Below are 14,260 nucleotides of genomic sequence, written 5' to 3'. Positions count from 1 at the left end.
CGACCACAAGGACCGGGACAAGTGAAAGAACTCGATACTGCTTTTAATAATTTATTGACACGGTTTCGGAGACACGAGAGGTGGTTGCAACCCGATGAAACGGCCTCTTCAATGCAAATGTGAGTGGCCTTTAGAAAGGCCGTTTGTACAGGCAGGCAGTGGTTGGCTTGCTGGCTGCAAAGAGACCGGAAAGGCAGTGGGATATTATTAATAAGCAAATGTGCTAAGCTTCCAGCTTTGAGGGCATGCTTGTTCACTACAATTGTAATGAAGCAACTCATTTGTTCATTTTTTTATACACAATGTTTTACCAGCCTCGGGCACTCTGCGACCGACAAAATCTCCCCCCCCCCCCCCCCGAAACAAAATCCTGGCTACGTGCCTAGCTGCAACCATTGTGCGTGCGAGCTACATCTGACACTTAAAAGGTTAAAAAGGTCAACGACACTGGTACGTGCTGTAGACCAGTTTTTAGGCAGTACTGTACGACCGCTAGCCTAGGGTCTTTACCACCCGTCACGCAGTAGTGAAACACGAACGTCTGCTGGTACGATGCTCATTTAGATCGAAACGGGCAGGAGTGGGGATTGAACCCAATATCCCTGGGTTCTGCAGCGCGAGCTTTCGTGCAGAAAGCTTGTAAGCACACATCATAGCTAGCACAAAGGACAAGGAAGCACAACGGGCTTCCCTCATACATGCACTCAAAGGAGCACAACACCGTGACCAGATTTTGTGGACCGAAAGAGTGTGTCGTACGAGCTGCACATGTGCATGCTATTGCTATTTTTTAGAGCGCAGCTCTTAGGGGCCTGTTCCCGGCTTGAGCGGTTTCGCCGTCGCCGTCGGCGTAACCAAGGTCATCCCAAGGTCACGTGACCCCAAGGTCACCCCAAGGTCCCGTGACCCCTCCCCAAGGCCACGTAACCCCCCAAGGTCACCCCAAGGTCACGTGACCCCTCCCCCAGGGTCACGTGACCTCCAAGGTCACGTGACCCTGGGGTCACGTGACCCCCGATGACGTCACTGATGACGTCACCGGCATCCGCATCTTCAGCGTCATCATCACTGATGACATCATCAGTAACGTCACCGGCATCCGCATCGTCATCATCACTGATGACGTCACTGGCATCCGCATCGTCATTGTCATCATCACTGATGACGTCATCAGTGACGTCACTGATGACGTCATCAGTGATGTCACTGATGACGTCACCGGCATCCGCATCGTCATCGTCATCATCACTGATGATGTCACCGGCATCCGCATTGTCATCGTCATCATCGCTGATGAAGTCGTCAGTGACGTCACTGATGACGTCACCGGCATCCGCATCGTCATTATCATCACCACTGATGACGTCATCAGTGACGTCACTGATGACGTCATCGGTATTCGCATCGTCATCGTTACTGATGACGTCATCGGCATCGGCATCGTCACGTGACCCCCCTAGGTCACGTGACCCCCACCCAAGGTCACTTGACCCCCCCCCCCCCCAGTACCCTTCCCTCCTCCTCCTCAAGAGCTGCGCTCTAATTCGGCGTTACAGGGAGTTGTAAACGGCTTTCACTTTTTATAGCACAGACGCAGTAAAATTTGACAAGCATGTGACTGTTACAAAAGCTGCTCTCGTGATCCTGCCGCGGTAAAAATGATATAAACGTGCTTTCACTGCGAGAGCACACGCTCCAGGTGAGTATTCCTGCGAGCGACGCGCGGGCCCACGGGGAACGCCACTTGATATATAACATGAAAATAATCCAAAATAAAAAGCAGCACACCCTACCTTGCTCGTGACATTCGGAAGCACTCAAAGAATTCCCGGTCGTCGGGGTCTTCGAACATCTGTCTCACAACACTGTAGGACTGTAGTCTCACGATGGTGGCATACTCGTCGAACATTTTTGGAGGCTTCAGGAGCTCGCGGACGGCCTTTCGCTTCTTTTTTTCACGTTCCGTAGGTACTGCCCACACGCAGCCGCGAAAGTAGTCAGCCGACGCCAGGTGATAGTTCTTGCATTTGTGACGCACCTCACTACACGAAGGCTCATAAGTGAGGCAATTCGAGCTTCGTAGCCGGGATTTTGCCGAGACGACGCCATCACGAAACAAAGCGAGTGCCGCGGTGCCGCCGGTGCCGCTCTAGACGGAGCGCGCCGGGCGCCCGGGCTGCCCGGGCCCCCGGGCGACGACCCGGCTTGACGACAGCCGCTGATTGGTTGCCTGGGGAGCCGCCGTGACGTCAGGTCCCGTATACGGAGACCCGCGCCGGGCGCCGTTCAAATCAAACCGTGACGTCAGCTCCCGTAAACGGGAGCCGGAAGTGATTACGTCAGTACAGGTTCCGGCTCCCGGGTTCCGTATTCCGAGTCTGTTTGAGCCGCCCTTAAGTCGAAGGAAGCCGCGCATGGAGGTCGAAGAGTACATAAATGACAAATATCTCTAAAATATATATATATGTGTGTGTGGTTTTGGCGAAGAAGGAAGACCAGCGAAGCTGGACTATGGTGGCAATGAAGTAATGGCCGGCCTCAAGTCGGCAGGACAGAGTGGAGAGTATAGAAAGGTTTCCGCCATCTATGACAAACGGCGGCAACCAGACAACCAGCAAGCCGGTTGTCTGGTTGCCGCCGTCGCTTACAGATGGTGGTATCCGTCCAGAGTTTGCTGTCATCATTTCTTTGCAGGACGGACACGATACTAGGGTAACTAGCCCTTAACAGCTCCGCTCTGAAAAGAAAAAAAGGAAGAGGGCGAGATTGAGAATAGGTGACGAACCGAATGGCACACTTCGGATAAACAGAAACTGCGTACGGAGAACAGATAAGGACACACCACCCAGGGCATCTTGCAGAAAGGAAGAGACGAACTCTAAGTCGAGGGAAACCGCACACGGAGTTGGCCCAATACATAGCTGACACATCAAAGGTAGTAGAAAATACTGGATGTACGCAAACTACCTAAACAACACAATGAAGGAACGAAAACGCAGTGTCCAATTCTAGCCAGCGTCGCCATCTGGTGAAATTCGCCACCGATTTCGAAAATCTGGTGACATTTTAGGGCTCCTGGTGTCCAGATCAGCGCACTATTACACCATACAAAATCTGGTGATTTCTGGGGAAAACCGACATAGGCAAAACCACTCTATGCCGAAATCATCCCCTGCCGGCGCTGCTGATCCAAATGTTTAGCACTAGGTGGTGGAAGCGGCCTCCCGATCGTAAGAGTAGCGCCCATATTTGTATTAATTCATTCAACATCTACTTGCTATGTTGCTTCCGTACTATGGCAGCTGCAGCTACAGCCGCTAGGTTTTCATGCCTCTTTGCCTGCTCCCGTCTAAATTGCCTCTATATGCTCCCCAGGGGGAGCAGACTGGCGCCTATGTCCGCCAGAGCATCCAAAGTTATGTGGGCAGGCCGCTCTTCACGCGAGCGGTGGCCGTGAAGTACCTGTGCTGACATCTGCCGGGAGACGCGCGAAGGGATCTGCGGCGCGCCCGTAGCGGAACTCTCTTCCACTGCGCCTGCTGCTCTTTCTGCATCTGTGATTCTGTAGCCACGTGGTTCCCAAACTGTGGCCTCCGCGGTTTCGCCATCGTTCCGCTGGTTTTTGCCGTATCGTGGCATCCTGTTCCGAATCGCGAGTGTAATCAAGGACGTTTAGCCTCCGTGAAACCGATGACCTACGATCTACACGAAATTTCGGAGGCACTTAAATCGCGTCGCATCGCTCAAGTCAAGAATCTTAAGCAAGCAAGTGCATAAGCTTTCCTCGGGAATGACAGATTTTCGAGCTCAGTTTGTCAATGAATTCCTTCGCTGCTGCAAGCGCCAGGTGTCAAGCCTCAATGAAGCTGCAGGGCGAGGGCACAAGCAACGCTGCCAAGATTTTCTCAGTGAGTTTCTAAAGGAAGTGGAAAAGCGCCTTCCTGCCAATCGAGCAATTTTCCAATGCATCAGTGGACTTCACCCTTCAGAAGTTCTGTCCCAAACTGCCCGACTTTCTGTTGTGCAACTTCCACTTCACCATCTGATTTAAGAATATCTTAATGTTATTGAACTTTAGTCCAGAAATACTGTTATGCATGTTTCGAGTAATGAGACTGTTTTCAACGGCAAAATTCCAGATGATTCTGCAACATTTTTGTTAGGTCCCAGGACTTTCGGGGAAACTGTGTTCTGTATATATATTCTTGTATGGTTTTTTTGGTGACGGGCTCAAAAGAAAACAGGGGGCCCGCAATGGTTTACGAGTCCCGGACGCGACGGCAATTAACGAATTCCGAAGTAACCCGAATCTCGGGCACCGGGGTTGGAAATGTGGGGAGTCGGCGAGAAGAACCGCCGGGTCGGAACGACACGGCGGGGGGTGCGGAGCGACCGGCGAGGTGACAAGCGATGCTGACCAGACGCCCGGGAAAGTGGGGACGATCCCTGGAATTTTGGGGGCGCGCGGGAAAGAGGAAGGCAGTTTACGCTGAGCATCGGAGGGGGCAAGACGCCACCAGGACTCCGAGAGGTCTCGCGTAGCTCCTAAGATCTGTAACCCAGTCCGTAACTATATATGTAAATAAATCCTATATATATATATTCGTAACCTTCACCTGGGTGTCCCTCTGCCACTTCATCTCCGTTGGCCAATGCGGAATTGGGGGTTGCCATCCTCACATCGGCGGCAACCCGACGAAGAACTTCAGCCTCTCTCAACGACACCAGCAAGAGAGAGAGGAGGAGATGTAATTAACTGGCGCAGTCGACAGGATTCCGCCACCGCCTTTCGGATGAGAAAGCTGCCTTCATCACAAGGGACACCAAGAGCTTTGCAGGTGAAGATGACGAATGACTGGGACTCGTCGCCGTTGGAGTGACGAAGTGAAGCTGCGACCCTAGAAGGACGTCGAGTGTCTGGCTGTCGCCGAAGGCGTGACAGTGGGCCGCAGGAGCTCCTTGGGAGCAGACACCTCAACGTCCGACCGTCGCCGTGAGTGCGGCGTGGGGCCAAGAACACCAGACGACGTGGAGTGCCCGGCAGTCACCGGAGGTGTGATCAGGAGCCGCAGGAGCTCGCCGGACACAAGACGTCAGGCCGTCGCCAGGGTTGCGAAGAAGGCCAACGAGATCGTCGGAAAGTGCTGAGTGTCCGTCTGTCGCCGGTGGTGCGACAGCGAGCTGGAAGAGCTTGACGGATACGGAAACAAGCATCCAATCGTCGTGGAACTGCGACGCAAGGTCGACGAGATCATCGGAGAACGTTGACTGTCCGGCTGTCGCCGCAGGTGCGACGAGGAGCCGTGGAAGCTCGCCGGAAAAGAGACGTTCGACCGTTGCCGCAGGTGTGACGGGAAAGCAGCTGGTGATTGCTGCAGACGCTGCTCCTCAAGACATCTCATCTGCACAGTGCCACAAGTCGGCAGCGGCCAAGCCTGGTGCAGCTATCCGGGACTAACAGCGGCCCGTGATCGTGGCGGACACGACAACCAGGTGGGAGGTCCCTTTGTTGTTCTCCTCTAGGCGTCATGTTGGGTACGCGAGCAAACACCAAGAAAGGCCAGTCGTCTGAAAGCAGTAGTGAATTGGGGGCAGAAGGGGTGTCCGATATGGACAGTAACGCTTTGCAGCTCCGAAAGGAACTAATGGAGATGGAGATAGAAAAGCTGAAACTAGAGCTGGAAGTGGCTAGACTTGCCAGGGCGCAGGACACCACGTCAGGAGCCAGCGCTGCTCGAACGAAGGGGGACGAGGTACTTAGGTACTCGCGGATTGTAAGGGGCGTATTGTCCAACATGCCAGAGTCCGAACCGTTGGTGCCTTCGTGGTTCTCCGGGGTGGAGAGTATGTTCAATAGCCTTCACGTGCCGGAAAGCATCAGGGGCGCAATGATCCTCCCCTTCCTCACGGAGAGAATGAGATCGGTCGCAAACCGAATCGCTGCTGACGCGATGCCGTCGTACGACGACCTAAAAGGAGCGATGCTTGAGGAGCTTCAGCTTGCTCCAGCGGAGTATCGGGAGCTGTTTTACAAAACTAGAAAGGACGAAAAGGAGTCCTGGGGACAGTTTGCATCTCGTCTGGGCGATTTTCTTGGTTATTATTTGAAAAGTAGCGAGGTGACATCTATGGAGATGCTGAGGCAGCTGCTGATAGCTGATCAGCTGAAGCGCACGATGCACCGAGACACGAGAGCATATGTCGACCTGAGCGAAAAAGGAAAATGGTTACCGCCCGCAGAAGTGGCCAAACTTGCGGTAAACTATGAACGAACGCAGAAGGAATCGAGGGCTAAACAGGGGCCACCTTTCCCGAGTTGCGAGAGGAATAAACCAAGTCTGAAAGATAAAGGCGTGGCTTCGGGTACAGAGAAAAGAAGCTGCTTCGGATGTGGGAAGTTGGGGCACATTTGGGCCAACTGCCCGAAGCCTAAGGATAAGGCTCCTAAAGGCGGTACCGTTGCTGGTGTAGGGCGCGATCGCAGCGAGCAGCTACGGAGTGTGGTGGCAAACGAGAGGGACATCGCGACGAACACTTCTATTGGGTCACGAGTCCAATCGATCCCGTTGGTATCCGAGCATAACAAATTCCAGGGGAGGTTGGATTCGGGGGCGGATATCACGGTGATCAGGCGGAGTGTAATCCAAAGTGGGAGCCTTGAAACTTCGGGACCCATTGTTCTCCGCGGAGCCTTCGGTCAGTCAATAACAGCTGACTTGATGTACGTGCCGCTGCGGGCCGACTGTGACGAGTACGACACCGGACCACAGGTTATAACCCTGTGCGCGGTAACAGAGGAGCTGGCTGACGGAATTGACGCGCTCATAACACCCGACGTGTACGATGAACTCCTCAGGGCGAAGGCCGAGTTTGAAGCTGAAGCCGATGATCTGGGCCCCGACCTGCCAGAGGGGCTCGGGGGTGAGCCGGTAGACTTCGAGGAGAACGAAATTCAGGCCGAGGTGCAGTTCGTGACGAATCCGCCTGATGCAGGAGAGGGTACAAGCGTAACAGAATTCCGCAGAGAGCAGCTCAACGACGAATCACTCAGGGATGCCTGGAAGGAGGCTGAGAACGGGACACACGGCATGGTTGTGCGCGAGGGGCTCCTGTATCACAAAGATGACGTTGATGGCCGACCTTGTGAGCAGGTGGTGTTGCCGGCGTCCAGGCGCGAAAAGGTGCTCGAGCTGGCGCATGACTCCCCGTGGGGTGGGCACTTTTCGCAGAAGAAGACCAAGAAGAGAATAAAGGGCGCGTTCTTTTGGCCAACGATGGCTCAAGATGTCAGGAAACACTGCCAGTCGTGCCATGCGTGCCAGGTACAGTCGAGGGCAAACGTACTGGATAGAGTGCCGATCACACCGCTCTCGCGGCCTGAGCTACCATTTCAAACAATCTTCATAGATTGCATCGGGCCGCTTGACCCTCCTTCGGCAAGGGGTCACCGGTACGCGCTTTGCATAGTCGACCTGTGTACGAGGTGGGCCGAGGTAGTCTGCCTGAGATCATTGACGGCGCAAGCAACATGTGACGCATTGGTGGGTGTGTTCGCCAGATTCGGAACGCCACAGCTAATCTGCTCGGATCAGGGCACAAACTTTGTGGCAAAACTGACGCGACTGCTAACAGAGCGGCTGGGGGTGGAGATGCGGTTCTCGACTCCAGATCACCCCCAGAGCAACGGTCTAGTTGAGAGGTGGAATGGGACTTTCAAAGCCATGCTGCGTCATGTAATTCAGGATCACAGAGGGCAATGGGACAAGTACGTTCCATGTCTATTGTGGGCGTATCATGAGGTACCCAATGAAACGACAGGCGTGTCACCGTTCGAAATGATGTTCGGCAGAAGTCCAAGCGGTCCACTCACCCTACTGAGTAAGCACTGGACCGGAGAATGGGCAGCTCCCGTGGGACTTAACTCGTCCACTGAGTCGTACCTCCTGCAGCTTAGAAAAAGGATGAAAGAATCCGCTGATCTGGCGCAGGATAATACCGTGGTAAACCAGCAGGCTTACGCGGCACGGTACAACTTGAGAGCCAGGGAAAAGTCCTTTGCAGTAGGAGACCTAGCGCTGATCCTAGAGAAGGACTCTAGCGGTAAGTTAAAAGGAAAGTGGATCGGTCCGGTAAAGATCGAACAGCGGGTCAGAGAGCACAGTTATGTTGTGAAGCTGCCGGATGGACGGGAGCGGCTTGTACACGCGAACAAACTAAGGCGGTACTACGTTAGGATGAATGCAGTGGGCGTTGTCTCTGACGCTGACGATGCGTTCGGCGCACTGGAGTACGTCCCTGCGCGAGAGTCCGGCGGGGCCAATAATGAGCCTCAAATTAATCGCGCGGCACGCCTGACTGAGAAGCAACACAAAGACCTAACCAGCTTGCGGGCTGAATTTGGTGGCGTGTTTTCTGATAAGCCAGGACAGTGTAAGGTGGGTTCGCACAAGATCGGGATCGTTGCGGGGACAGAGCCCAGGCGGACGTATCCGTACAAGATTCCGATGAAGCTCAGAGCAGAGGTGGATCGACAAATAGACCAGCTGCTGGACTGGGGTCTCATCTATCCAGTCGAGAGTATGTTCAGTCACCCGGTGGTGTGCGTCATGAAGAAAGACGGTACGGTAAGAATGTGCGTTGATTACCGGTGCCTGAACTCAATGACCGAACCTGATGCATTTCCCATGCGAGCGCCGACGGAACTGCTGTGGCAGGCAGCCAAGGCGAACTTCATTTCGGTCCTGGATATGACTCGGGAATACTGGCAGATCCCTGTAGAGCCCGAATCCCAGGCATGCACTGCCTTTGCGACATCGCGGGGTCTGTATGCCTGGCGAGTGATGCCCTTTGGGCTGCGTAACTCCTCTGCCACTTTCCAGCGAGTGATGAATCAGCTGCTTGCGGCCCACTCCGCGTACGCATGTGCGTATGTTGACGATGTGGCAGTCTTCTCTGAGACCTGGGAGGAGCATATGACTCATCTAGCTGGAGTACTGAGAACTATCGGAGAGGCAGGGCTCGCCGTCAACCTAGAAAAATGTCAGTTCGGCAAAGATCAGGTAAAGTACCTGGGTCATGTAATTGGAGGTGGATCCCATTCTCCGGATCCCGAACGCACTCGTGCCATGCGGGACCTAGAGCGACCGACTACAAAGAAGGAGTTGAGAAGTGTTCTGGGCCTTTTCAACTACTATCGCGACTATGTACCGCATTTTGCGGAACTGGTGCTCCCACTGACAAAACTAACAGGTAAGAGGGTGGCAAACCAGATTCCGTGGTCCGCAGATGCGGAAGCAGCCTTTAACGCCGCCAAGGGGAAGTTGGCCGAGGCACCCCAACTGGCCGCGCCAGACCTGATGAGAGAGTTTGTCTTGACGAAGGACGCGTCCGAGTTTGCGATTGGCGCCTGTCTCTCGCAGGAGAATGGGGAGGGGAGGGAACAACCCATAGCTTTCCTGAGCAAAAAACTAACCCCGACGGAGACTCGCAGGGCAACAATCGAACGAGAGGCGTTCGCGATCGTGTGGGCGCTATCGAAACTCGAAACCTGGCTTTTCGGGGCTAAAATTAAGGTGGTCACGGATCACAATCCACTGAAGTACCTCACCCTCACATCCCCGAGTAGCGCGCGTCTGACGCGATGGTCCCTTGCGCTCCAGCGCTACGAGATAACTATATCGCACATTAAGGGGTCAATGAACCAGTGTGCGGACGCGTTGTCTAGGCTTAGAGTTGCGACCTAGAGACGGCGGGCCTTGAGGTATGGCTCCGGGCTGACATGACGTTCGGTGGAGTGATCTCTGGGGCCTCCCATATGAGTTGTGCTAACCGTATAATATTATGTGCTAGTGCTAATGCATGTTTTTTTTGTGTGTGTTTGTGTTTCTGTGTTTGCTTTTACTACGAATGTACCGGAAGGGTAGAGCTTCATTTTGTAATACGGGAAGGTTAGAGCTAATCGCCGTTCCAGGCTGCACGGTGAACACTTCGCGTCTAGGTCCTGAGACTTTGTGTTTTTGTTTTGGTGTGTTGCTCGTTCTTGCAGCCCGAGCAACACAGTTGGGGGGGAGATGTTAGGTCCCAGGACTTTCGGGGAAACTGTGTTCTGTATATATATTCTTGTATGGTTTTTTTGGTGACGGGCTCAAAAGAAAACAGGGGGCCCGCAATGGTTTACGAGTCCCGGACGCGACGGCAATTAACGAATTCCGAAGTAACCCGAATCTCAGGCACCGGGGTTGGAAATGTGGGGAGTCGGCGAGAAGAACCGCCGGGTCGGAACGACACGGCGGGGGGTGCGGAGCGACCGGCGAGGTGACAAGCGATGCTGACCAGACGCCCGGGAAAGTGGGGACGATCCCTGGAATTTTGGGGGCGCGCGGGAAAGAGGAAGGCAGTTTACGCTGAGCATCGGAGGGGGCAAGACGCCACCAGGACTCCGAGAGGTCTCGCGTAGCTCCTAAGATCTGTAACCCAGTCCGTAACTATATATGTAAATAAATCCTATATATATATATTCGTAACCTTCACCTGGGTGTCCCTCTGCCACTTCATCTCCGTTGGCCAAGGCGGAATTGGGGGTTGCCATCCTCACATCGGCGGCAACCCGACGAAGAACTTCAGCCTCTCTCAACGACACCAGCAAGAGAGAGAGGAGGAGAAGTAATTAACTATTTTGGATTGGAATTTTGAAGTATAAAAATCGCATGGTTGAAAAACCCTATAAGGAACTGGCACTGTATGCGCACTGGCCTGTCTTTCTTAGCCAGTGTCAAATACAGTGGTGGAGCGGGTCTTCAGTAAGGTCGCGTGTGTGAAGACCAGGTCAGGAACAAAATGTCATCGAATACTTTGGACGCCATTGTACGGGTTCGCGCAACGCTGGCCTCCAGAGAGATGCACTGCGCGAAATTTATCATCACACACGATATGCTACGCAGGTTCCAGTCAGATATATATGACGCTCAAATTCATGACTAGAGGTCGAACGGCATGAATTTGTATTATTAATATTATGTGCGTTTGACAAGCTGAAATTATTTGTCTTTTTTTTATTTTACGGCGATATTAGTTTTATGGGAAATCTGGCCCGTTTGCTTGAAGCTGGTTAACTAACCGCGGTTAACCGGATTTCCCTACGAGGGGGAATTTTAGGTCATGTGACCGGCAGAGTAAGGACGGCGGGGAAACATGGCGGTGCCCCGGTGAGTGAGTGCCGCTCGCTTTGGAAATAATACGTCGTTGTAGCTGCAATATCGGGCGCGTTTGTCAGCAATGAATGGTGCAGGAGGCTTTCGATTTGCCCTACCTCACTTAAAACGCAAAGCATGAGCAATGACATCGCCGCATTTTTTAGATAGCCTTTCGATTCTGGCAATTCGTAGGCCTAAATGAACGCGATAATTGTCGGCATGGCAACGTCTTCGAAAAGTGGATTGCCTTGACTCAGTCGGCCGGGTACTGAAAGTACACAAAAGCAGGCAGCGTCCCGATAGACCTTATGCTGAATTTCCGAAGCACCGACGTGCATGCTACGAGTGTACTTACACGCGCTGCGCGTGCTGGCGTCTGCAGTAGTAAGTATTCGAAAGCAAAAAGCCTACAACAAATTTTGCCGTGCACGCGCATTCGTCAAAGATTTATTATGATTAGTTACTTCGAATATTTTATAAGTGGAAGGCCAGAGCGCGCGGATCGTTGAATAACACTTCCAGTGTTCTTCTCAATGTTAGTGTAATTTACTAATAGGTCAATTTTCACTGGAGCCGAATTACAGGTTTCTCAATTTATGAGAGTTATATACAGTTCTTACATGCTGGCCAACCATGCTGCCGGTGTAACACCCGCTTTTCACTGCTCATTTCTTTCTCATCGTTTCTAGGACTGAACTTCGTCGTCCTCTTTTGAACTCGGAAGGAAATTTCAACGAGGCTTGTCTTCACTTCAGACAGCCAAATATTTCGAAATTTTCCAAACATGGGTTAATTTAGTTTTACCTTACCGATTGTCTGTACCACGAGCAATAAAAATTGTTTCTCGAGCTCAAATGTATCTGCGCTGCGTCGCGAAAACACGGTAGCGCGCCTTTTTGGGTACCCCCATCTCGGTAACCTTTCCACGGAAGCCACTTATATTCGCTAGAGCCAGGAGGTGACACCAGCTACCACCCCAATAATAAAACACGGAGCTATCGCTCATCCGGCCCTTGTCAAACTTGGCTAGGTACTTTTAGGTACCTAGTAGGGAAGGGCGGTTAACTTTTAACCGCGGTCAAAGTTAACCGGCTTCGAGCAAACGGGCCCTGGTGAATTCGGCTGAGTTCTAATGTCGCGGCCACCTTCGAAACTGGCAACACTGGTTCTAGCCTTAAGCTCAGTATTACGGAATTCTAGGTCCGAAAGCTTATAATTTACGGACGTTATCATGTTATTTATTCGATAGATCCTCAATCGACGCAAGTGTTCCCGGGTTTCTATTTATTCCTTCTTCTATTGTGTTACATCCGTATTTAGGGTATGACTTCCGTTGTTCGCGTTCCCGATTTGATTTGAATCCAGATTCTAAAAGTGTAACAGATAATTTATCAAATCTGTGGTTCTGGAAGCTGAGATGTCTTGAAATGGGCAGGCTCGGCAGGGATTTTGCGTACGCTCTGTGATTGTTAAAACGTAGCCTAAACGCTCAGTCTGTCCTATATACCGTCTTTGTACACCTCGCACTGTAGCGGATAAATTACATCTGGGGAATAACATATAAGCTTATACGAGGGCAAAGGCTCATAACACTAACGCATCTTGGAACGCCTATAACGAATGCGCTAGGGCCTACAAATCCGCGATTCATGATGCCAAATCCAAATTTTATACTCATGACCTCCCAACATTTTAACCAATAAACCTAAAAAGTTTTGGAAAGTAATTAACCCAGCACTCTCTCTTCCATTACAATTCGTTGACGAGTACGGCCTTCCACTTTCTGACGAACATAGTGCTCTTGAAACTAACAACTTTTTTAGCTCGATCTTTACCAATGAAGACTTGTCAGGTATGCCCAACTTGTGCCAACCCCTTCATCCTCCTATGAATCCTATCATGATCGACCACTCTGGTGTACTAAAATCCATTGATCAGCTGAAGGTGTCTTCTAGCTCTGGCGACGACCAAATAAACCCGAAAATATTAATAAATACTAAGCACGTCTCTTCAACTTTCCTCTGCGACATTTTCTCGCAGTCTCTTCAAATTTCTGAAACTCCATGCGATTGGAAAATCGCTAACGTCATCCCCGTTTACAAAGCAGGTGATCACCAACTAATCAACAACTATCGCCCCATCTTGCTCACCAGTGTGTTGTCTAAACCCTTAGAGCATATACTCTATTCTAACATAATAAACTTTCTAGACTCCCACAGCCTTCTTTTCGAGCATCAGCACGGCTTGCGCAAGTCATACTCATGCGAAACGCAACTAACAGCTTTTCTTACTGACGTTTACTCAAACTTTGATTCTAATAAGCAAACCGACGCCATATTTATCGATTTCTCCAAGGCATTTGACAGGGTCCCTCATCAACGTCTCTTACTGAAACTTAGAAATATTAATATCCATCCCTCAGTCGTCAAATAGATCTCCGAATTCCTCACAAATCGCACCCAGTACTCATGGATCTATTAACAACACTAAATCTACCACCTGCACTGTAACCTCCGGCGTCCCCCACGGAACCGTTCTTGGCCCCCTTGTATTTTTAATATACATTAATGATCTCTACCTCAACATCTCCTCTTCAATACGTCTGTTCGCCGACGACTGTGTTATTTATAGACCTATTAATTCAAACCACGATAATCAAATTTTGCAGAATGACCTCGCACTTATAACTCAGTGGTGCCACAAATGGCAAATGAGTTTAAACTTTAATAAATGTAAACCTCTATGATTCACCCGCAGTTCACATGTTTCATCCTTTTCTTATCAGCTTTCCACTATCCTAGTAGCTACCTGTTCCTCATATAAATACCTAGGCGTTCACCTGTCCTCTGATCTATCATGGACTGCTCACATAAATGCTGTCATTGCCGATGCTAACCGTACTCTCGGATTTCTTCGCCGTAACCTCAGACTACACCTTCAGTAAAACTACTAGCTTATACGACCTTGGTCAGATCTAAACTTGAATTTGCTTCATCCATATGGTCACCATGGCAATCATATCTAACTAACAACCTTGAATCCGTTCAAAACAGAGGTCTTCGTTTTAT

General features: G+C 51.3%; 1 protein-coding gene across 1 annotated transcript; it reads left to right on the top strand.

Annotated features, from left to right (window-relative positions):
* The first annotated feature begins 5,528 nt into the window (after positions 1-5,528).
* Positions 5,529-9,743, top strand: LOC120843923. Its single transcript, XM_040215403.1, has 2 exons — positions 5,529-8,619; positions 9,286-9,743. The coding sequence occupies exons 1-2, from the start codon at positions 5,529-5,531 to the stop codon at positions 9,741-9,743; spliced, it is 3,549 nt and encodes a 1,182-aa protein (XP_040071337.1).
* The last annotated feature ends 4,517 nt before the right edge of the window (positions 9,744-14,260 follow it).

This window comes from Ixodes scapularis, unplaced genomic scaffold (assembly GCF_016920785.2).
Source record: "Ixodes scapularis isolate PalLabHiFi unplaced genomic scaffold, ASM1692078v2 PGA_scaffold1__304_contigs__length_218370807, whole genome shotgun sequence".
NCBI lineage: Eukaryota > Metazoa > Arthropoda > Arachnida > Ixodida > Ixodidae > Ixodes > Ixodes scapularis.
This window is presented reverse-complemented; position numbering and strand designations above follow the sequence as displayed.

Bases quoted from the DNA above. Each gene is read 5' to 3' on its own strand.
- LOC120843923 (XM_040215403.1), top strand. From the start codon at position 5,529: ATGTTGGGTACGCGAGCAAACACCAAGAAAGGCCAGTCGTCTGAAAGC. The intron at 8,620-9,285 runs GTACGGTAAGAA...CGTGGTCCGCAG, and splicing joins GTGCGTCATGAAGAAAGACG to ATGCGGAAGCAGCCTTTAAC.